General features: G+C 46.8%; 1 protein-coding gene and 1 pseudogene across 2 annotated transcripts in view; both read right to left on the minus strand.

Annotated features, from left to right (window-relative positions):
* Window positions 1–133: 133 nt before the first annotated feature.
* On the minus strand, window positions 134–256 carry LOC120363540 (U2 spliceosomal RNA; annotated as a pseudogene).
* Window positions 257–16,608: 16,352 nt separating this feature from the next.
* The window catches only part of ETV7 (ETS variant transcription factor 7), a 36,698-nt gene continuing 34,722 nt past the window's right edge, over window positions 16,609–18,584 (minus strand). For both annotated transcript variants that reach the window (XM_010334084.3, XM_003923198.3), the window contains one exon: window positions 16,609–17,200. In XM_010334084.3, the coding sequence (XP_010332386.1) occupies window positions 17,035–17,200 (166 nt within the window). In that variant the 3' untranslated portion in view covers window positions 16,609–17,034. The remainder of the gene's footprint in view (window positions 17,201–18,584) is intronic.

Raw genomic sequence — 18,584 nt, forward strand, 5'->3', positions numbered from 1 at the left:
ATCTTTCTTTCTGTGCATTAACAGTGTCTGGTACTTGCAAGGGCTCAATAAAAGGCCAATATTTTATTATGGGCCACCAAGTTATTAATACTTCATTCATTCTGTCAACAGGTTTTGGATCCAGCTGTGTGCTAGACACTGTCTCAGCACTAAATTTAGAATTTATCAGTCTGAGAAGTGACCCAGTCTTCAAACAAAGGTTAAATAATATTACATATTTTTACACTTGATCTTAGCCAAAAGGCCGAGAAGCGATATATTACATATGTTTAATTTATTTAATGAAACTATTTTGTCAACCACTTCTTCCAGGTCTTGTGTGGATTGGGTGTGTTCTTTCTCCTTCTGAGGTGAGTAGGCTTGGCCCAGCACAGCTCTCATGGAGTCCACAGAGTTGCTGGGAAGAGAGAAACACACAGAGAAAAGCATACAAGCAAGCGGAAGGGAATGGGAAGTTACTGTTTGTTTAATGCGTACCGAGTTTTCATTTGGGAGGAATGTTGCACCACTGCCTCCACCATCAAACCATCTCCAGAACTTTTGAGATGTGGAGGGTTTTTACAAGGCACGCGCAACCTTGACTCTTGAGTTGTGGAGATGGTTCAGTGGTGGAGGTAGTGGTACAACAAGCAGAATGTACCTAATGCCACCACGCCATACACTTTAAAAAGGTTAAAACAGTCAACTTTATGTCATGTGTATTTTACCACAATAAAAAGAAGGGCAGGGGCAGAGAACCACGTGGGACACTGTGCAGGTACCTCCCATGAACCCAGAAATCCCATCTGCAGGTACATGCTCTCCTAGGTTCTCACGGGAGGGAGAGCCACCATGGGTGGCTCTGGGCATTCCACACCTTCTCCATCAGGGGTCCTGGGGGCAACCTAGCTCTGCCCTCCGTGCCTGCCAAAGACCACGTCCTGGGCCGGGATCTGGAGACAGACTCTGGCAGCTGCCTGTCCCGGGGCCAAGGTCTGCTGCACTATGTGCGAGCCCCCATGCAAAATGAAAACAAAGCATCCTTGTTCAAAAAGTATTAAGAGTTTCAAGACAGAGAGCAGAACGTTAAACCAAGCAACAGGCCCTTCTGAGTGCAGACCGTGTGCAACTGTCCAGGTCACACAGCTGTGAAAGGGGCTCTGAAGGTGACAGTTTCCAAACATGTGCTGGGAGGGAAGATGACAGAGGGAGAGAGAGAGGGAGATAAAGAGAGAATCTTTTTGAAATTTTTATTTAAGTATAATGTGTCTTGAGGTCATCAGTATAACATACAGAAGAGTGCACAGATAGCTGGACCCAGTGGATCATGCCTGTACTCCCAGCACTTCGGGTGGCTGAGGCAGGTGGATCACCAGGTCAGAAGTTTGAGACCAGCCTGGCTAATATGATGAAAGCTCGCCTCTACTAAAAATACAAAAATTAGACAGGTGTGTTGGCACGTGCCTGTAGTCCCAGCTACTCGGGAGGCTGAGACAGAAGAATCACTTGAACCCAAGAGGTGGAGGTTGCAGTGAGCCAAGATCACGCCACTGTACTCCAGCCTGAGTGACAGAGCGAGATTCCATCTCAAAAAAAAAAAAAAGTGCACAGATCATAAGCAGACAGCTCAATGAATTTTCACAAAGGGCATAAACCTGTGTAACCAGCACCCAAGTGAAGAAAGAGAACATTCCCACACCCCAGAACCCCCCTTGTTCCCCTCATGACCCCAGATTAGATTAGTTTTGCCTGTTTTTGAACACCATCGGGCTAGATGTTTTCTACACGCCCGGCTCATTTCACTGCACGTCTGGGGGACTCTGCCATACTGCTGTGCTGTGATTCTCAGAGGGACAATCCCACGTGACAGAGTGGGTGTGGGGCAAGCAGAACTCTCACACACTGTTGGTGGGAGTGGAAAACGAAGCAACTACTTGGAAAACATAGCTGGCAATATCTACCAAAGCGGAACAGATACCTGCCCTATGACTCAGCAATTCCATCCCCGGATAGATAAGCAACAGAAATGCGTCCCCGTGCCCCCTCCCACGACTTTTATATGAATGTGTGTATCAGCGCCGTTTGTGATAGCCAAACCCTCAAAAACTTGAAACGACTTCAATGCCCATGAACAGGAAAATATATAAACAGTGGCATAGTCACAAAAGTTAGGTTTTGTTGTTTTTTGTTTTTTCCCGGAGAGTCTGTACATTTATTTAGAAAGATTTTTCACCTGCTTGTGTGGCCTGCATGTGCGGGGTGGGGCGCGGAAGATAAACGTGATCTTGGATTAAAATGACGGTAGCAATGGAGAGGGGTGGGTGAAGGGCCCAGTCTCAGGAGCACTGGATGCTGAGGAGCAAACCGAAGAAGGATTTTCCCAAGGCACACTCTAACCTCTGATTATGAACCTCGCTTCCCAGAAATCCGTCCCCATCCCGGCAGAATTCTCTATATCTGGAAATGAGACGGGCCTTGATTTGCTCTGCGGCTCTTGTTCACTGCAGAGCAAAGAGCAAGTTGGTGAACTCTCACTCCTCTCCCGGGCCACACCCTCTGCCTGGAGCCTGCCAGTTCGAGGTTCAGCCTCCGGCCCACAGGCCTTCCCTAAGTCTCCCTCCCTGTCCTCAGTGAGAGGGACCTGAAAGACGATGACCTCACTCCTTCTCAGCCCCGTTAGGACCCAGGATCAAAGTCCCCAGCTTGAAAACAGCCTGGGACTATCCCCACGGTGGCTGTGTGCAATGCCTGATTAAGGTCTTGGGCCAGAGGTGCTCGGTGAATCTCCGTTCCCCTCCAGGCTCCCCTGCCTCGTGGCTCCCAGAGGCTCCTAGACTCTCCTCCGCTCAGCTGCCTGTGGGCGCCTCCGGTGCCCATCCCCATGGAGTGGGAAAGCTGTGGCTTTGACATTAGGCAGAGCTGCGCTGCAGCCCCAGCTGCCCACCGCCAGGGGGCGTGCTGGTGAGCACAATGACCACGGCCATTTGCAAAATGGTTACCAGATGTCAAGCCCACAGCAGGAGTTTCTAAACACAGTACGTGATTTTTGCCCCCACAGTAATGCTCATAAAGAATATATTGTTGGTGGCCGGGCGCGGTGGCTCACGCCTGTAATCCCAGCACTTTGGGAGGCCGAGGCGGGTGGATCACAAGGTCAAGAGATCGAGACCGTCCTGGTCAACATGGTGAAACCCCGTCTCTACTAAAAACACAAAACATTAGCTAGGCATGGTGGCGCGTGCCTGTAATCCCAGCTACTCGGGAGGCTGAGGCAGGAGAATTGCCTGAACCCAGGAGGCGGAGGTTGCGGTGAGCCAAGATCGCGCCATTGCACTCCAGCCTGGGTAACAAGAGCGAAACTGTCTCAAAAAAAAAAAAAAAAAAAAAGAATATATTGCTATTTTACAGATCAGGAAATTAAGGCACAAAAAGATAAAATAGGCTGGGTGCAGTGGCTTACACCTGTAATCCAAGCACTTTGGGAGGTCGAGGCAGGCAGATCACTTGAGGTCAGGAGTTCAAGACCAGCCTGGCCAACATGGTGAAACCCCCATCTCTACGAAAAATATGAAAATTAGCTAGGCGTGGTGGTGCGCACCTGCAGTCCCAGCTACTTGGGAGGCTGAGGCAGGAAAATCACTTGAACCTGGGAGGTGGAGGTTGCAGTGAACCAAGATCACACCACTGCACTCCAGCCTGGGCGAGAATGAGATTCCATTAAAAAAAAAAAAAAAAGTAAAATGCTTAAGTGGTACTAGTGAATAGCAGATTAAAACCTGCCTGTCAGCCAGGCCTCATAGCATGCAACTTTAGTCCCAGCTACCCAGGAGGCTAAGGCGGGAGGATCTCTTGATCCTAGGAATTTTAATCCAGCCTGGACAACATAGTGAGACCTTATCTCCCAAAAATAAATATAAAAATCTGCCAGTCTCCAAAGCACGCTCCACTGGCCTTCCTAACCTCAATTTTCACACCAGTATAATGGAAATAAATGATATCAACCTTGCAGGACTGCTAGGAAATGTGAGGTGATGCAGTGAGCACTTGGCATAGGGCACTGGTGGGCACCTGGGTAGCTGTACAGGAGCCCACAGTGAGGTCTCAGCATGGGACTGGGGTCCGCAGCTCTCTCACAGAGCTTGCTCCAAGCCCAACAGTATTACATGGGTGAGCCCAGCCAGGATAATTCCCCAGATTCCTCTTCCCTGGGTCCTAAGGTGGACATTGGTCTGCTCAGTAAAGGAAGCACGTGGTTTAAGCCAGGGTGTCTCAACCTCAGCTCTGTTGACATTTTGGACCGGACACCTATTTGTTAGAGGAGAGGGGTGCTGTCCTGTTTATTGCAGGATATTTAGCCTCATCCCTGCCCTCTACTCACTAGATGATTGCAGTACCCCACCCAGTAGTGAAAACCAAAAATACCTCCACTGTCTCCTGGAGGGCAAAATCTCCCCCAGCTGAGAACTGCTGGCTTAAGCAATAACAACATGCAATGATCTCAGGTTACCTAGGAGTCCCTGAGGCAGGTAGTTTCAGGTTTGGGGCATCCGCTTGGTGATGCCAACAAGCGCCAGTTTCGTCCTAATGCTCATCACTTCATGATCACAAGATGGCTGTCACCGATCCCACTGCGCCACCACCACAGATCCCACTCAAAGGCAGGCAAGACGGGGAAAGTGATGGTGTCATCTGTGGCATCACCTTTAATCTAGAGTTTTTCCCAGACGCTTCTGAGCAGATCTCCCCTACGTCTCATTGGCCAAAACTGGGATATATATCCAGCCCTAGCAGCAAGGGAGCTGGGAAAAGGACTAAGTGGCAAGGGGGGAAGACAGCTGGAAACGGTGGGCCCTCCCTGACCTGGCAGAATCGACACTCCTCATACTTGCAGAAATTATTTTTAAATCTATCTGCTTTTCCTCACTAAGCCTTCAGGACAGGGATCCACATATTTTCCCCTGAATCCTCAGAACTTAGCCTTCTGCTCAGCACTTAGAAGGTGCTTACTCCATGCTTGTTGAATGAATGAATGAATGAATGAATGAATGAATGAAAAGATCAATTGATCAATGATTTGACCTCCCCCTCTTCCTTACTTTATATCACTAAGAGCCCTAAGTAGACGATTATCTTCCCACATGCAAATTAACTTGTCTAACTACAAATCACCCTACGATGCTGAGGAAGGAGACCCAAGCATCTAAGATCACCCCCCCTTAACTCCACACTGCATTTCAATAGAAGTAAAGGGTGGCCCGCCAGGCTCCACCTTAATCACCCTCCTATAGATCGCAGGCATGGTATGGGGAAATCTTTCCGGAAGGCATTGTTTTTACTTAAACAAGATCAACCCCCCACCCCACGCCTACTCCATGGACCAAGCCCCTTTCCCACGTAATTTCTAAAGCTGTAAAGCGAAGACCCTCTCACGTGTAATATCTAGAGGTGTAAGCCTATATAAAGGCAGGGCTTCTCTTTGTTGCCGAGCTTGGCTATTAGGCAGCTATGCCACCTTGCTCCCAGAGGGAAGGTGTCCAAGAGGTCTGTATCTCTAGGCAGCTCCTGCTTCAATGCAAATAATAATGCAAACATCTCCCAGTTTCTCCAACAAGCCCTGATCCCTCTGGCCATTGACTATGCTGTTCCTCTTGCCCAGAACATTTTTTCCGCCACATCTAACCTCCCCTCACCCCTCTTCATCTGGCCAGCTTCTTCTCACTCCTAGGTCTCAGCTTAGATGTCATTGCCTCTGGGAAGCCCTCCCTGATCTCAGTGTGGCTCAAGGCCTCGGTCCCCTGTGCTGCTTTATCCTAGCACTTGTCACCCAGCGTTGTGACTGTCTCCCTAGCAGGACAGGAAATGTCCATAGAGACCAGAACAGCTTGTCCTGCACCAAAGTTCAGCTTCTCCATAAACTTTTATTGATTGCATCATTTATACCAAGGGTTGGCAAAGCTGTTCTGCAAAGTGCCAGATAGTATTTTCGGCTTTGTGGGCTGTATGATCTCTGTTGCAACCATTCGACTCTGCAGAGGGAGAAAGCAGCCATAGCTGATACTTAAATGAGCATGGCTGTGTTCCAATAAAACTATTTGTGGGCACTGAAATTTGAATTTCATATGAATTTCACATGTCATGAAATATTATTCTTTAAAAACTTTTTCAACCTTATAAAAATGTAAAAACCATTTTTTTTTTTTTTTTTTTTTTTTTAGACAGAGTCTCACCCTGTTGTCCAGGCTGGAGTGCAATGGCTTGATCTTGGCTCACTGCAATCTCTGCCTCCCAGGTTCAAACGATTCTCTTGCCTCAGCTTCCTGAGTAGCTGGGATTACAGGCACCCACCACCATGGCCAGCTAAGTTTTGTATTTTTAGTACAAATGGGGTTTCACCATGTTGGCCAGGCTGGTCTTGAACTCCTGACCTTGGGAATCTGCCTGCCTTGGCCTCCCAAAGTGTTGGGATTACAGGCGTGAGCCACCGCGCCTGGCGGTAAAAACCGTCTTAAAAGGCTCATACGCTGTACAAAAACAGGTAATGGACCTCAGTTTGCTAATCCTGATTAATACTGAGAGTCATGTTTTGGATTTTCTAGGTCATTCTCAAAGCTACAACAGGATCACGTAAAGCAGTAATACGTAGTATATCTTAAGATCAAGCAGTAAGTTAAACTTGAAAGTGCATTAAATGACTTACCCATCACAACCCAGAAGACTGTGTCTCAGGAAATCTAAGATTAAGATTAATTTAAAATTGGAGCTGGGCACAGTGGCTCACCCCTGTAATCCTGGCACTTTGGGAAACTGAGGCAGGCGGATCACTTGAGGTCAGGAACTCGAGACCAGCCTGGTCAACATGGTGAAACGCCATCTCTATTAAAAACACAAAAAATTAGCCAGGCCTGGTGGCAGGTGCCTGTAATGTCAGCTACTCAGGAGGCTGAGGTAGGAGAATCACTTGAACGCAGGAGGCAGAGGCTGCAGTGAGCTGAGATTGTGCCACTGCACTCCAGTCTGGGAGGCAAAGTGAAACTCCATCTCAATTAAATTAAAAAAAAAAAAGATTAAGACTGGGAAACTCTTACTATCAGGGAACCCTATCAATAGGTTCAAACAGAAATGTTTGGCAAGATATGCAATTCTGTTGGAAATTTTTAAAACTAGCCAGAATGATATTTCTTTGCCATAAGAATGATTTCTCTGAAATAATATTCAAAACATTATCTATATTAATGAAAGTAGCTGTGATGGTTAATACTGAGTGTCACTGGATCGAAGAATACAAAGTACCGATCCTGGGTGTGTCTGTGAGGATGCTGCCAAAGGAAATGAACATTCGAGATTAACATTGGGAAAGGCAGACCCACCCTCAATCTGGGTGGGCACCATCTAATCAGCTGCCTGCATGGCTAGAATACAAGCAGGCAGAAAAGTGTGAAAAGGAGAGACGGCAGGCCTAGCCTCCCAGCAGACATCTTCCTCCTGTGCTGGATGCTTCCTGCCCTCAAACTTCCGACTCCAAGTTCTTCAGTTTTGGAACTGGGACTGGCTCTCCTTGCTTCTCAGTCTGCAGACGGCCTATTGTGGGAGCTTGTGATCATGTGAGTTAATACTTAATAAACTCCCATATGTGTGCGTGTGTGTGTGTGTGTTCCATTAATTCTGTCCCTCTAGAGAACTCTGACTAACAGAGTAGCCATTGGAGAAGCTGAAAACAAATTAACCGAGACTGGTTGTCCTGAGGGCATAGGAGTGAGGGTGCGTTTCCCATACAGCTAGTTTTTTTTGTAGTCGTGGTTGCTGCTGTTGCTGGTGTTGTTGTTTTAAACCAGATTTCCTGTGTTGGCCAGAACTCTGACAGGGGTATAGGAACTTCCATGCCCTGCTACGGCAGGTCGGGGGTACAGGGACTAGGGCAGCCATTCTGGAAAACAGTTAGGCACTGTTAGTCAAAATTGGTGTATGTATTTCCAGGATCCAGCAATTCCATTCCTACATGTATGTTCCAAAAAAGTTCTTACATAGCCGGGTGCAGCAGCTCATGCCTGTAATCCTAGCACTTTGGGAGGCCAAGGCAGGCAGATCACCTGAGGTCAGGAATTTGAGACCAGCCTGGGGAACACGGTGAAACCCCATCTCTACTAAAAATCCAAAAAAAAAAAAAAAAAAAACCTGGGCATGGTGGCAGGTGCCTGTAATCACAGCACTTTGGGAGGCCAAGGCAGGCAGATGAACTGAGGTCAGGAGTTCGAGACCAGTCTGGGCAACATGGTGAAACCCCATCTCTACTAAAAATACAAACAAACAAAAATAATAGCTGGGCATGGTGGCGGGCACCTGTAATCCCAGCTACTCAGGTGGCTGAGGCAGGAGAATCATTGGAGGCAGAGGTTGAAGTAAGCTGAGATCACCCCACTGCACTCCAGCCTGGGTGACAGAGCGAGACTTGGTCTCAAAAAAAAAAAAAAAAGAAAGAAAGAAAATGAGTTACCAGCGTTTCTCTGGCTTTGGTGCCCCACCAGGTAAATTACAGAAACAGATCCTTTTTGCCAAAGGGGTTTTCTGCAGTTTCTTCTGCAAATGGCCCCATTATCTCCACCCTCCAGCCAGGTCTGAACTGGCTGAGAGTAAAGTTGAGCCCTAGGAGGCAGGATTCACCTGCCAAGGCGCGGCTCAGACACCAGGCCAAATTGAGGACAAGGTAAAACCAGGCCAGGTGGAAGCAGCTTTCCATAAGACACACCCACCAGTGAGCCTTGTCAGTTCACCATTGCCATGGCAACACCCAGACGTGACCGCTGCTTTCCATGACAACTACCAGGTGACCTGGAAGTTACCACCCTTTTTCCAGAAATTGCTACGTAATCTGCCCCTTAATTTGCATATAATGCAAGTGGGTATAAGTACAAGGGCAGCTCCGCCTCTGAGCTGCTGCGCTGGGCACACCGCCTACAGGGTAGCCCTGCTCTGCAGGGAGCAGGACCTTTGCCACTGCTGAACACTGTCGCTTCAGTAAAAGTTGCTGTTTTCACGCCACCAGCTTGACCTTGGATTATTTTTTGGGCAGAGCCAAGAAGCTTCCTGGGCTGAGCCCCAATAATTAGTTTCACCTGCCCTGCATCAAAAGGCTGTAACTGAGGCCTCAGGAGCTGGGACCTCTTTTACAGATGTGAGGTTATGCAAATAGTTAGGCAAGGGGAGGTTCGCCACCATCACTCCACAGCAGGCCAGGGCTGATGAATCGCAGTAGCTTGAGGGAGGGAGAGCAGCAACTGACCTCTGTTGTGTTGCATCCCTCTTGGTCGCGGCCTGAAGAACGGCTCCCAAAAGGCTATGTCCAAGTCCTGACACTCCGAGCCTGTGAATGTGACCTGATTGGAGAAAAGGGTCTTCATAGACCTAATTCAGGATTTCAAGATGAACTCACCCAGGATTTGGAAGGGGCGTAAATCCAGTGAGAGGAGTCCTGACAGAAGGCAGGAGGACACCTGAGGTTCACAGAGACACAGAGGGCGAAGACGCCACAGGAAGATGAGGGCAGAGAGGTCTGCCTGCCACCCCCAGAGGCTAGGACAGATGCAGCAAAGGGCCTCCCCCTCCGAGCGTCCAGAGGGAACCAGTCTCTGCCTGACTGTGAGATGATGAGTGTCCACTGTTTTTTGAGGGGGTTTTTGTTTGTTTTTGTTTTGAGATGGAGTCTCGCTCTGTCGCCAGGCTAGAGTGCAGTGGTGTGATCTCACCTCACGGCAACCTCTGCCTCCCAGGTTCAAGTGATTCTCCTGCCTCAGCCTCCTGAGTAGCTGGGATTACAGGCACGCGCCACCGTGCCCAGCTAATTTTTTTTGTATTTTTAGTAGAGATGGGGTTTCACCATGTTGGCCAGGATGGTCTCAATCTCTTGACCTTGTGATCCACCCGCCTCGGCCTCCCAAAGTATTGGGATTACAGGCGTGAGCCACCGCACCCGGCCAGTATCCATTGTTTTAAGTCCCCAAGTTTGTGGTAATTTGTTACAGCACCCCAGGAAAATAACACACTCTCTCTCACCCCCAGTCACTCAGCCGACTGGGTCTCCAGGTCCTAAAGCCCCCACCCAGTTCACTCAGGCCAGGGTTGGGCTACCTGTCAACCAGTGTCCGCTTTCCTTCTGGAAGTCAGGAGCCCTCAGGAGCACTGGCTTTGATCATCCTGACTGTCCCACAGAAGGGGTGGGTCCAAGGCAGATGGCAGAGCCTGAAGATCTTCCATCCTGTCGTTCTCAAAGTGTTCCCTTTGTGGCCTGAAAAATAAGCAAATAAGGTGATGTAAAATAATTAATATTGCAGTGAAAAATGTAAAACCAATGCTGAGGCCAATCCCTACAGCACTTCCTCAACCTTTTTCCCGCTCTTGATGACTTCTATTCCTAGTGCTGACCTTCAAATCCAGGGTGAGACCAGGTTTCCACTCACAGAGGTTGCCCACAGGGTGAAGCTTGAGGGCTAGGCCCTCTGAGCCCAACAAACTGCAATTCCCAGAACATGTGGTCAGATGGCAGGATCTCAGGTGCCAGGCCCAAGCTGGAAAGAGCCGTCTTTCAGGGAAGGGGCGGGCACTTGCGTTACCAGGTAACTGTTCTCTCAGTTGATAAGAACACCCCATTAACCAGAAAATGAGCTGTCCGAGACAGACTTTGATCTTATCAAAACAAGAACAGGGAGCCTGTGGGAACAGCTTGCTGGGAGCCAGGCCGCTGTACTGCGACAATTAATACACGCCTGTGTGTGACTTACACCACCAGAGACTCCACACCTCCCGATGGTCGCTGAGGGTTTTGTTTTTGTTGACGGTTGCCATTTTCCTGCCTAGGAATAGCCCGCTCTTTTGCAAAAGCTCTTCCAGAATATTTTTTCTACGCACATAGCAGCACATTGTTATTACTCCTCTTCTTTTTTGGAGACAGGGTCTCACTCTGTTGCCCAGGCTGGGGTGCAGTGGCGTGATCTCACCTCATGCAGCCTCAACTTCCCCTCACCTCAGCCGCTCAAGTAGCTGGGACTACAGGCACACCACCACACCCCACTAACTTTTTAGATTTTAGGTAGAGGCGGGTTTTGTCATGTTACCCAGGCTGGTTTTGAACTCCTGAGCTCAAGTGAGCCACTCGGCTCACCTCAGCCTCCCAAAGTGCTGGGATCTCAGGCGCGAGCTGCTGCGTCTGTCTTCTTTGCTGCTGGCGGTAGTGGTGGTGTTTTGTTCCAGTGGTGGCGGCAGTCCCCCAGAAAACATTATCTTAAGGAAGTTTTCAGCCACAAAGCAGGGAAGACTCTCTTCTCTCTTCCAATAATTGCTTTTTCAAAACTTAGTGAGGGAAAGGGTTCAGAACTCCAAGAGACCATCACTACTCAGGAGGGGTGGTTTCCACACAAGGGGACATTAGCAATCATTGCATTTCACCCACATGAACTTCTCAGCCTTCCACTCATGACTTTTCTCTTTGAAACTTTGCAAAGTTGAAGTGGAACTTGTAGCCCCTACTCCCTCTCCAACTTAGGCAGGCAGGGATGGGGCAAGGGGACAAGCAGGTGAACCCAAATCAGCTTGTCCCCAGCAGGGTCACTCACTGCCTCTCTCCCCAAGGCAGTGCTCCTCCCTCTTGTAATCCCAAGAAAATTGACAACACATCCAAGTCCATTTTTTTTTTTTTCTTGCTTGGGGCAGTTGAGAGGTAAGTAAAATTCTCTTGACATGTGGAAGATATGCAGACTAGAGATGCAGACCATACTTTTAGTCTAATTCCTTGAAATAATTTATAGAAATTATCTTATATAACAAAAGCAATTATGCCTTTTGGTGCCATGTTCTCTGAACCATCATTCATTTTACCAGCTCCAAATGTTCACAGACAGGGTAGCATCACCAATTGGCAGATGGCCCAGGGCCCCAGCCTTGCACCTGCAGAGGCATCGCGTGTCCTTGCCCATCAGTTCTTGCAGATTTTCTCTTTATATGAGCTGCAGGGTATTCCACTGTATTTACTTATCAAACCCCATTGCTAGACAGTTGGACTTCCCCCACATTTTGTAACGATAACCACGCTTCAGAGGACATCTCTATAAATATATGTCTGCATGTATGTGAGAAGTTTTGTGAAAGGTGTATTCTCAGACACAGAGGGTCTGGGTCACAGGGAGGCACACTTAGAACTTGGGTCGGCACTGGCCGGGTGTGGTGGCTCACACCTGTGATCCCAGCACTTTGGGAGGCTGAGGTAGGCGGATCACCTGATGTCGGAAGTTCGAGACCAGCCTGACCAACATGGAGAAACCCCATCTCTACTAAAATAGAAAAAATTAGGCAGGTGTGATGGCGCATGCCTGTAATCCCAGCTACCCAGGAGGCTGAAGCAGGAGAATCGCTTGAGCCCAGGAGGTGGAGGTTGCAGTGAGCCGAGATCCTGCCATTGCACTCCAGCCTGGGCAACAAGAGTAAAACTCCATCTTTTAAAAATAATTAATTAATTAATTAATTAATGGATCATTAGTTATCTCGAGTAAGTACTGAACTAAATTACATATTAAAATCTTGATGTAAGGTCCTGGTGGGTTGGCCTGGTTCACACCATCAAGGGCCCTTTCTCTCCCTCAGAGTCAGGAAAGCTGAAAAGTAAACTCACGTGGCCCGTTAGCAGCTGGAGTTCCGGCTATGAATTAGGATCTGACAATTCGATGCCCTGGCCTAGGTTGGGAGGAGGAAGTGAAGCGAGGGCATTTTCGCGGCTGAACAAGCAACGTCAAGGAGAAGCCGTGCATTCCGGCAAGGCTGGCGTGCTGACACTCCTGCACGGGCAGTGGGGCCCCCGCCCTCTGCATCACTGCTGCAGTGCTGAGGTTCCAGCTGGTCCCTGGAGCCCTACCTGGAACCCGCTCCTCCAGCCCTCCCAGCGGCTTTGTACACCCCTGATACCTTTCCCGCTAAAATTAGCACTGTGTTTTCCTCCAGCGGAACCGTGACTGATACAGCTCACAAATACGCTTTATCTTGACCAAGGCAACCATGCAAGCTAGGAGAAAGAAAAGTCTAGACAAAGGGCAACACGGGCATGAGCTATGCTTATTACAGTTTCTCCTAATGGCACTTTAATTAGATACCTCGTCCCCGTAGACCATGTGAAAACGACACAAAAGCACAAAGAATGAGATAAACATCATCTGTTATTCTGCAAGAATCAAATATTGATGAGAAGAAAACAGCCCCGCCGAGATGCCGGCCCTAGCAGGCCAGCTGCTGGTGGTCATTGGAATGCAGGTTCACCAGCTCAGCGGAGGACAGCCTGAGCTGATCTGGGCTCACACTTAATGTAAGATGTGAGACTTCAGAGGAGCTCCCAGCTCCTTCCCAAGAGTGAGAGGAAAAGTTGTGGCAACAAAACATGATGGTAATAACTTATCTCATTTTTCTCCTGGCAGAAAACTTGAATAACAGAGCATCCATTTCCAACCCACAGACCTGGCAGCCTCATAGGAGGCTGAGTGTCTGCAGTTTTTCTGCCTCCAGTCACCCCCCCCGAACCCCAACAGACCACCCACCGTGCCTGGAGAGGGTCTTCCATATCCCTCTAGCCCAAGCTAGAACCTAAAATCTATTTTCACTTGTTTAAACTGGGCCTGTTCCTTCCACCTTCAGTCCAAGGTCAAAGTGGCCTTCCAGAGACCTCTTTCCTTCTTTTTGCTAGAGAAAAAAAAAATGATAAAATTACCTATCATTTACTGACTATTCTAAGCTACCAAGAAGTTAACCCTAATAGGATCCTCATGAAGCAGGAGTTCTCATTTTACAATTGAGAGGTTCAGAGAGATTGAGTCCATTTTCCCCCATCCCACAGCTCATGACACGTGGAAGCAGGATTCAACCCCAACCGTCAGTTTCAAAGCCTGGGTTCTCAATTCTCGTGCTACATCCCACTCTGCCAGGCCTAGGAAAGTGCCCCTGATTTGCTGCCCTCTCTGGGGAAGCTGCCACTCTATGCAGAGCCTCTGTTTGCTCATAGTTTTTTTTTAATAATAGCTTTATTGAGATCTCATTCACATGCCATAAAGTTCACTATTCTGTTTTCACTCTGTCACCCAGGCTGGAGTGCAGTGGCACGATCTTGGCTCACTGCAATCTCTGCTTCTGGTGTTCAAGGAATTCCGTGCCTCAGCCTCCTGATGTAGCCAGGATTACAGGTGCATGCCACCACACCCAGCTAGTTTTTGTGATTTTAGTAGAGACAGGGGGTTTTGCCGTGTTGGTAAGGCTGGTCTTGAACTCCTGGCCTCCAGCAATCCACCTGCCTCTGTCTCCCAAAGTTGCTGGGATTACAGGCGTGAGCTACTGTGCCTGGCTAAAATTCACTCTTTACAAGTGTACAATTCTGTAGGTTTTAGCATATTCCCAAAGTTATGCATTAATTACCACCACTGCCTACTTCCAGACCATTTTCATCCACCTGGAAAGAAATCTCAAACCCATTAGCAGTCCCTTCTCAGATCCTCTCACCCCCAACCCCAGTCAACCATTAATCTCCCATCTGGCTGGGTGAATTTGCCTCTTTGAACATTTCATATAATGGAATCATACAATCATATGTTGTGACTGGCTCCTTACATTCAACACAATTTCTTCAAGGTTCAACCATGTCACAGCATGTATTAGAAATTGATTCTTTTTTCATGACTGCATAACGTTTCATTTTGTGGATAGATCACGTTTTGTTTATCCATTCAGCAGTTGATGGGCATTTGGGTTGTTTTTTGCTTTGGCTACTACAAATAATGCTACCATGAACATTTTTCCACAAGTTTTTGGGTGGATATAGATTTTTAATTCTCTCGGGCATATACGCAGAAGCGGGATTGCTGAGTCATATGGTAACTATTTTAGCTTTTTAAGAAATTGTTAAACTGTTTTCCACAGCAGCTGCACCATTCTACATTCTAATGTCTGAGGGTTCTAATTTCTCCACATCCTCTCCAACACTTGTTAATGTCCATCTTTCTTTAAAAATTTCAGCCCTGCTGTTGCCAGAAAAAGAGTCCAATCCAGACCCCAAGAGAGGGTTGTTGGAGCTCACACAGGAAGGAATTCAAGGCAAGTTACAAAGTGCAGAGAGAGGATAGTTTATTGAAAGCTACTCAGTTACACAGTAGGGCATCCTCAGAAAGCAAGAGGAGGAACACACCATCTCTATCTTAAACTCTTCTCATATAGGAGTCTCATCTATGTAAAAGCTAAGATAAATTAGGCCTGTGTGTGTGGGGGCTGACAGCATGATAAAATTTAGTACTTTGTTGATTTAAAGAATGTTATCTTTGGCATTTTAGTGCATAAGTACATCAAAGCATGACCATAGTCATCTTTTTTTTTGTTTTTTTTGTGGGGGTGGGGGACGGAGTTTCACTCTTGTTACCCAGGCTGGAGTGCAATGGCGCCATCTCGGCTCACCACAACCTCCGCCTCCTGGGTTCAGGCAATTCTCCTGCCTCAGCCTCCTGAGTAGCTGGGATTACAGGCACACGCCACCATGCCCAGCTAATTTTTAGTATTTTTAGTAGAGACGGGGTTTCACCATGTTGACCAGGATGGTCTCAATCTCTTGACCTCGTGATCCACCCGCCTCGGCCTCCCAAAGTGCTGGGATTACAGGCGTGAGCCACCGCGCCCGGCCCGACCATAGTCATCTTAAAAGCATATCTTGTTGCGGATAGTGGGACATCTGGGCTTTTTGTCATTGTAGCAGTGTGTTGTTGCAGGTATTTTTAAGGTGTTTCCTCAATGTAAACATTTAGGACCACGAGTCATAACTGGCAAGAAATATGCCTTGCCAGTTTTTTTTTTTCTTTTTTCCTTTTTTTTTTTTTTTAATTTAAATAAAGATGGGGTTTCACCATGTTGGTCAGGCTGGTCTTGAACTCCTGACCTCAGGTGATCCCCCCACCTTGGCCTCCAAAATGCTTGGATTACAGGCGTGAGCCACCACGCCCGGCTGCCTTGCCAGTTTTAAGATGGAGTTGATTTTAAAATGGTGTCACTGTGGCTCTCCTATGCTTCAGTTTCCCTAACGATCCTAGCGGGCAAGAAGTAGTATCTCATGGTAGTTTGTTCTGTATTTCCCTAATGATTAATGATTGTTGTGGTTTAGTTATGTCCCCCCGCCTCCCCCCACCAGCCAATTATTATCTTGAATTGTAGCTCCCACAGTTCCCACATGTTGTGGGAGGGACCCAGTGGAAGGTAATTGAATCATGTGGGCAGGTCTTTCCCATGCTGTTCTCATGATTGTGAATGAGTCTCACGAGACTCCATGATTTTATAAAGAGGATTTTCCCTGAACAAACTCTCTCTCTCCCTGCACAAGCTCTCTCTCTCCTGCCGCCATGTAGGGTGTGACTTGCTTCTCCTTGTCTTTTTCCATGATTGTGAGGCCTCCCCAGCCATGTGGAACTGTGAGTGTGAGTCAATTAATCCTCTTTTCTTTATAAATTACCCAGTCTCAGGCATGCCTTCATCGGCAGTGTGAAAGCGGACTAACACAATGATGTCAACATTTCTTCATGTCCTTCATGTATATCTTCTTGAGAGAAATCTCTATTCATATCCTTTGCCAAATTTGGGCTTGTCTTTTTATTATTGAGTTGTAGGAATTCTTTATCAATCCTGGATACAATTCTCTTATCAGATATATAATTTGGAGATATTTTCTCCCATCCTGTGGATTGTTTCTTTTACTTTCTTGATGGTGTCCTGTGAAGCACAAAGGCTTGTAATTTTGATGAAGTTCAGTTTATCTATTTTTAAATTTTATTACTTATGCTTTTGGTGTTACATTTAAGAAGTGATGACCTAATCCAAGGTCATAAAGATTTACTTCCATGTTTTCTTCTAGGAGTTTTATAGTTTTAGCTTTTATGTTTATGTCTTTGACATATTTTGAGTTAATTTTTGCATATGGTGTAAGGTAAGGGGATAAATTTATTCTTTTGCATGTGGACGCCCATTGTCCCAACACCATTTGTTGAAAAAACTGTTCTTAATCTATAGCCTTATGCCAGTACCAATCTGTTTTGAGTACTGAGGTTTTGCAGCAAGTTTTGGAATCGGGAAATGTGGGCTCTCCAACTTTGTTTTTCTTACAAGACTGTTTTGGCTAGTTAGGGTCACTGGCAATTCCATATGAATATGAAGATCAGCTTGTCCATTTCTGAAAAAAAAAAAAAAGGCAGCTGGAATTTTGATAGGGATTGCATTGAATATGTAGACTAATTTAGGGAATATTGCCATCTTAACAACCCAACAACAGATTATATCTGTCTATTTATTGAGATTTTCTTTAATTTCTTTCAACAATGCTTTGTAGTTTTCAGAATATATGTTTTATGCTTTAACTTTATTTGTGTTTTATTCTTTTGATGGTATTGGAAACAGAATTATTTTACATTTCATTTTCAGGTTATTCATTGTCATAGATAGAAATACAATGTACCTTTGTAGGTTAGTCTTGTATTCTGCAAACTTACTGAACTCATTAATTAGTTCTCTTGGTTTCTTTTTTTTATTATTATTCCTTAGGAATTTTTTTTTTTTTTTTTTTTTTTGAGACAGAGTCTCGTTCCATTGCCAGGCACCAAGCTTGAGTGCAGTGGTGCAATCTCGGCTCACTGCAGCATCCGCCTCCCAGGCTCAAAAAATTCTCCTGCCTCAGCCTCCCGACTAGCTGGGACTACAGGCGCGCACCACCACGCCCAGCTAATTTTTGTGTTTTCTTATAGTAGAGACGGGGTTTCACCATGTTGGCCAGGATGGTCTGGATCTCTTGACCTTGGGATCCGCCCGCCTTGGCCTTCCAAAGTGCTGGGATTACAGGCGTGAGCCACCGCGCCTGGCCTTCCTTAGGATTCTTATACACATTCTCATGTTATCTATAAACAGAGATAGTTTTGCTTCTTCCTTTCCAATCTAGATGCTTTTTATTTCTTGTTCTTGCCTCTTTCCTCTGGCTAGAACCTTGCAATGTTATGAGAAAAGCGTCCAGTCATTCACCATTAAGTAGGATGGTAGTGTGGGGTTTTCATAGATGGTCTTGATCAGATCAGGTTGAGAAAGTTCTCCTCTAGTCTTGGTTTGTTGAATATTTTTATCATAAGGCACGTGGATTTTGTCAAGTGCTTTTTCTGTTATCTATTGAGATGATCAGGTGGGTTTTGTCTTTTATTTTATTAGTGTGGTATATTACACCAATGTTCATAGACTCTTTCTTTTTTTTTTTTTTTTTGAGACAGAGTCTCACTTTGTCACCATGTCTGGAGTGCAGTAGTATGATCTTGGCTTACTGCTACCTCCACCTCTTGGGTTCAAGTGATTCTCCTGCCTCAGCCACCCAAGTGTCTGGGATTACAGGCTTGCATCATTGCACCTGGCTAACTTTCGTTATTTTTTGGTAGAGACAGAGTTTCACCATGTTGGCCAGGCTGGTATCGAACTCCTGGCCTCAAGTGATCCGCCCATCTCAGCCTCCCAAAGTGCTGGGATTACAAGTGTGAGCCACCGCACCCAGCCCATAGACTCTCAAAGTATGGATTTGAGAG

This window comes from Saimiri boliviensis, chromosome 4 (genome assembly GCF_048565385.1).
Source record: "Saimiri boliviensis isolate mSaiBol1 chromosome 4, mSaiBol1.pri, whole genome shotgun sequence".
Taxonomy (NCBI): domain Eukaryota; kingdom Metazoa; phylum Chordata; class Mammalia; order Primates; family Cebidae; genus Saimiri; species Saimiri boliviensis.